Source organism: Gavialis gangeticus, unplaced genomic scaffold (genome assembly GCF_001723915.1).
Source record: "Gavialis gangeticus isolate Ggan-Ray unplaced genomic scaffold, GavGan_comp1, whole genome shotgun sequence".
NCBI classification, from domain to species: Eukaryota; Metazoa; Chordata; order Crocodylia; family Gavialidae; genus Gavialis; species Gavialis gangeticus.
In genome coordinates, this window is record NW_017729024.1 from 23,066,655 (window position 1) to 23,069,787 (window position 3,133).

At 38.9% G+C, this 3,133-nt stretch overlaps 1 protein-coding gene across 1 annotated transcript in view; it reads right to left on the reverse strand.

Moving 5' to 3' along the window:
• The window catches only part of FAM151B (family with sequence similarity 151 member B), a 50,638-nt gene that overhangs the window by 2,573 nt on the left and 44,932 nt on the right, over positions 1–3,133 (reverse strand). Inside the window, exon 5 of the mRNA XM_019516951.1 lies at positions 2,292–2,427. Within this exon, the coding sequence (XP_019372496.1) occupies positions 2,292–2,427 (136 nt within the window). The remainder of the gene's footprint in view (positions 1–2,291; positions 2,428–3,133) is intronic.

Genomic DNA, 3,133 nt, shown 5'->3' on the forward strand with positions numbered 1-3,133 from the left:
CCCCCCCCCCCCAAATCTCCCACACACGCCCCCAACCACACCCCACAATCCCCCAAACACAATATACAAGAGTAAGACTTTATTTTAAGCTATTATGCAATCACCTTTATATACACTATGCAAACACATGTAAATAAAGACACTTTTTGAAATAAAATTAAAAAATGTTATAGTAGATTTTTAGTATATAATGTTTTTTTTCCATTTCCAAGATGACAACCCCCCTGCCTAAAAGGAGTATTTCTGGCAGCAAGGGGAGGGACCTCTGGTGGCAAAGATCGGGGGTTAGGGCTGGGGCAGGCAAAATACAGTGCATGGGCCAGATCCAGCCTGCCAGGCTATTCTATCTAGCCTGTGGAGCCCCTCCAAAAAACCATTACTGGCCTGTGGCTGCTCCTCTGTAAGCTGGCAGGAAGCACAGGCTTTCAGAGATTGTGTACCATCCAACTGGGTGGGCTCTGTGCTTCTGCTTCTGTGGGGGCTCCTGGCACTCCATCTGGGAGCCCTATGTGGAAGCACTGAGCACAATGGCACATGACTGGACAGCTGGTGAGTGGGGAAGGGAGCTCCTACCTGCTGGGTGGGGGTGCCCCCCCCATGGCACACAGCCCCTGCCACTGGCAACAGCAGCAGCTGCAAGCAGCAGGCCCTTGTGGTGCTCCTGGCCCATTGCAGACAGAGCCTCTTGGCGGTGCATGGCTCCAGCTGAATCCTGGGAACGGCACATGGCAGCACAGAGCCTGCCATCCCACTGGTGCGCACCTTCAAACCAGACCAGGCTGCCTCCGTGCCAACATGCGGGGCTCCTGGAACTGCAGGTGGGAGCTGCGTACCATTGGACCGGTCCGGGCCAGACCAGCTCAGCTCTGTGACTCCACGTGGGGCTTCAAGCACACTGTCAGGGAGCCACATGTGGAGGCCCAGAGCCCACCTGGGCTGATGCCATCAGACTGGGCAAGATCTGGATGCCATCAGACTGGGCAAGATCTGTACCTCCATGTGAGGCTCCCCACTGGAGTGCCGGAAGCCCCATGTGGAGGTGCAGAGCCGACCCCGCTCACCCAATTTAAGTTCCTACTTCAGAACCAATGCTTCTTAATGAAAGAGCTGTAAACAATTTTATTGTGGATAAAACAACATATTTTCCCTAACCTTGGTCTTGGAAATGACTGAATTCAGTTGCTGACGGTTAAAAAAAAATAGTCTGAGGCATTCAGCAAAAAAGGTTCAGAACAAAAGGTTAAAATTTGGAAAAGTAATAAATAAGAAAAAAACAAAAGGTTAATAATGGAAAATGTTAGGCAATCTTTAACTATTGATGAAATTACCAAGACAACCTTATTTTTTATTTATATACAGTAAAAATGACTAGATGCATAATGACTTCAGAGTTATATGATTAGCTCAATTCCTTATCTATCTTGACCCCCTCACCTGCACCGTTCTCACTAACTTAATCTGCTTCAGAATTTATTATAACTTTATTATGGCATTCTCATATTATTATAACATTTTTAAATTCTGAAATAGTCCAATGTTAAAAACTTAAAACAACAATCAACCCACCATAGAAATGTATTTTCTTCCACACAGAAAATTCTTATCTCTACCTTTATGTTCCTCCCACTCCCAAATCAAGTTATCTTAGGTGCCCATGATGGTCAATATTGTGTGATAGATCAGTAACAGGCTTATGGCCTGGTATCCTGTGATACTGTAGAGCTAGAAAAAGGAGTTCCACAACTTCGAAAAAAAATATTCACAGCTTCTAAATAGAACTGGGAATTTAAATCTAACCCTCAAGTAGACAAGAGTAATAGAATTTAACTCTGGAAAGCTATTTGGATGATTTTTAGAAGTGCTTTTAAATATTTAATTATAATTTATTTTTTCTCTTATCTTAGTCTGTCAAATGGGAATAATAACATTTAATTTTCCACCCTTTGTCTTGTCTAATTATTATAAGCACTTCATAGTGGGCTTATCTATATGTTTGTACAGAGAGGGGACCTTGCCATGTTTGGAGTTTCAGTAATAAATCTAATAAACAAAGTATAATGTGTATATAAGTAGAACATGTACAGATATACCAAAGATTAAATGAAAAAGGTGACTGAAAACCTTATTTCACTATGTTTTATCAGTCATCCATTGCTTTTATATTATTATAGGCTTCTAGAACTAAGATGGAACAATTAAAATGTTATCATATAAATTAAATAATAGTGTAGTATCTAAACAATATCTGCATTTATCCTGCAAATTACTCAAATATAAATTTTAAAACTTACCTCTCTGACTGTTGTAATAGCCAAAGCAACTCAGACTTTGACTGCCATATTAATGCTGCTCTTACTGGAAATGTTACAGGTTGAGTAAGTGCATTGCATATTTCAGCCATCTCTTTCACCATTGCCCAGCTGTAGCCTACAACAAAGATTATATGGTGGCACATTAAGTAACTCTCTAGAACATAAGTTCTGTCAGAATACATGCAGTATTACTTACAGAACAGGTAGATTTAAAGGCAATGTATTGCTGAACATTGTTAATAAGTGTAGGTTCTGTAAAATCTGGTATTTCTAAAAAAATGAAATTGATCAGAATATAACTACAAAAAAAAATCACTATCCAAATTGGGAATAATGCCAAAAGTAAATATCTGCATAAATTATAACAAATTAACTCACATTTTGAAATTCTTTATTTCAATTCCCTAAAGTATTGTTTTAATATTGCTATTGCATAGTTTTATAACTATATAAAGTCTGAATCCTGACCCAATTGAAGTGAATGGGAGTTTTGTCCCACTGCTCTGTTACAGAAGCATAATTTTATCTTGATGCTAGTCTTTTGGAAATAAGAATATTTGAACCATAAGAAAAAAGTTTTTACTAAAAGTACTTTAGAAACAATAAAAGAAACAACTAACATTATTTAAGTTATAGGAAAAAGGCAGGCAGGTAAAATGTTTTACTTGAAAAAGTACCGGGTATGTTAGAAGTGAGCAATTTAACACACTTTAAAATTGCTTGCTTTCACCATTGTTTTGAAAGCTTCAGAACTAGTAAAAGTAGTTTTTAGTTGTTCTCCCATTTCTACATTCTATTGGGAATCTTAACTTCAATCACCA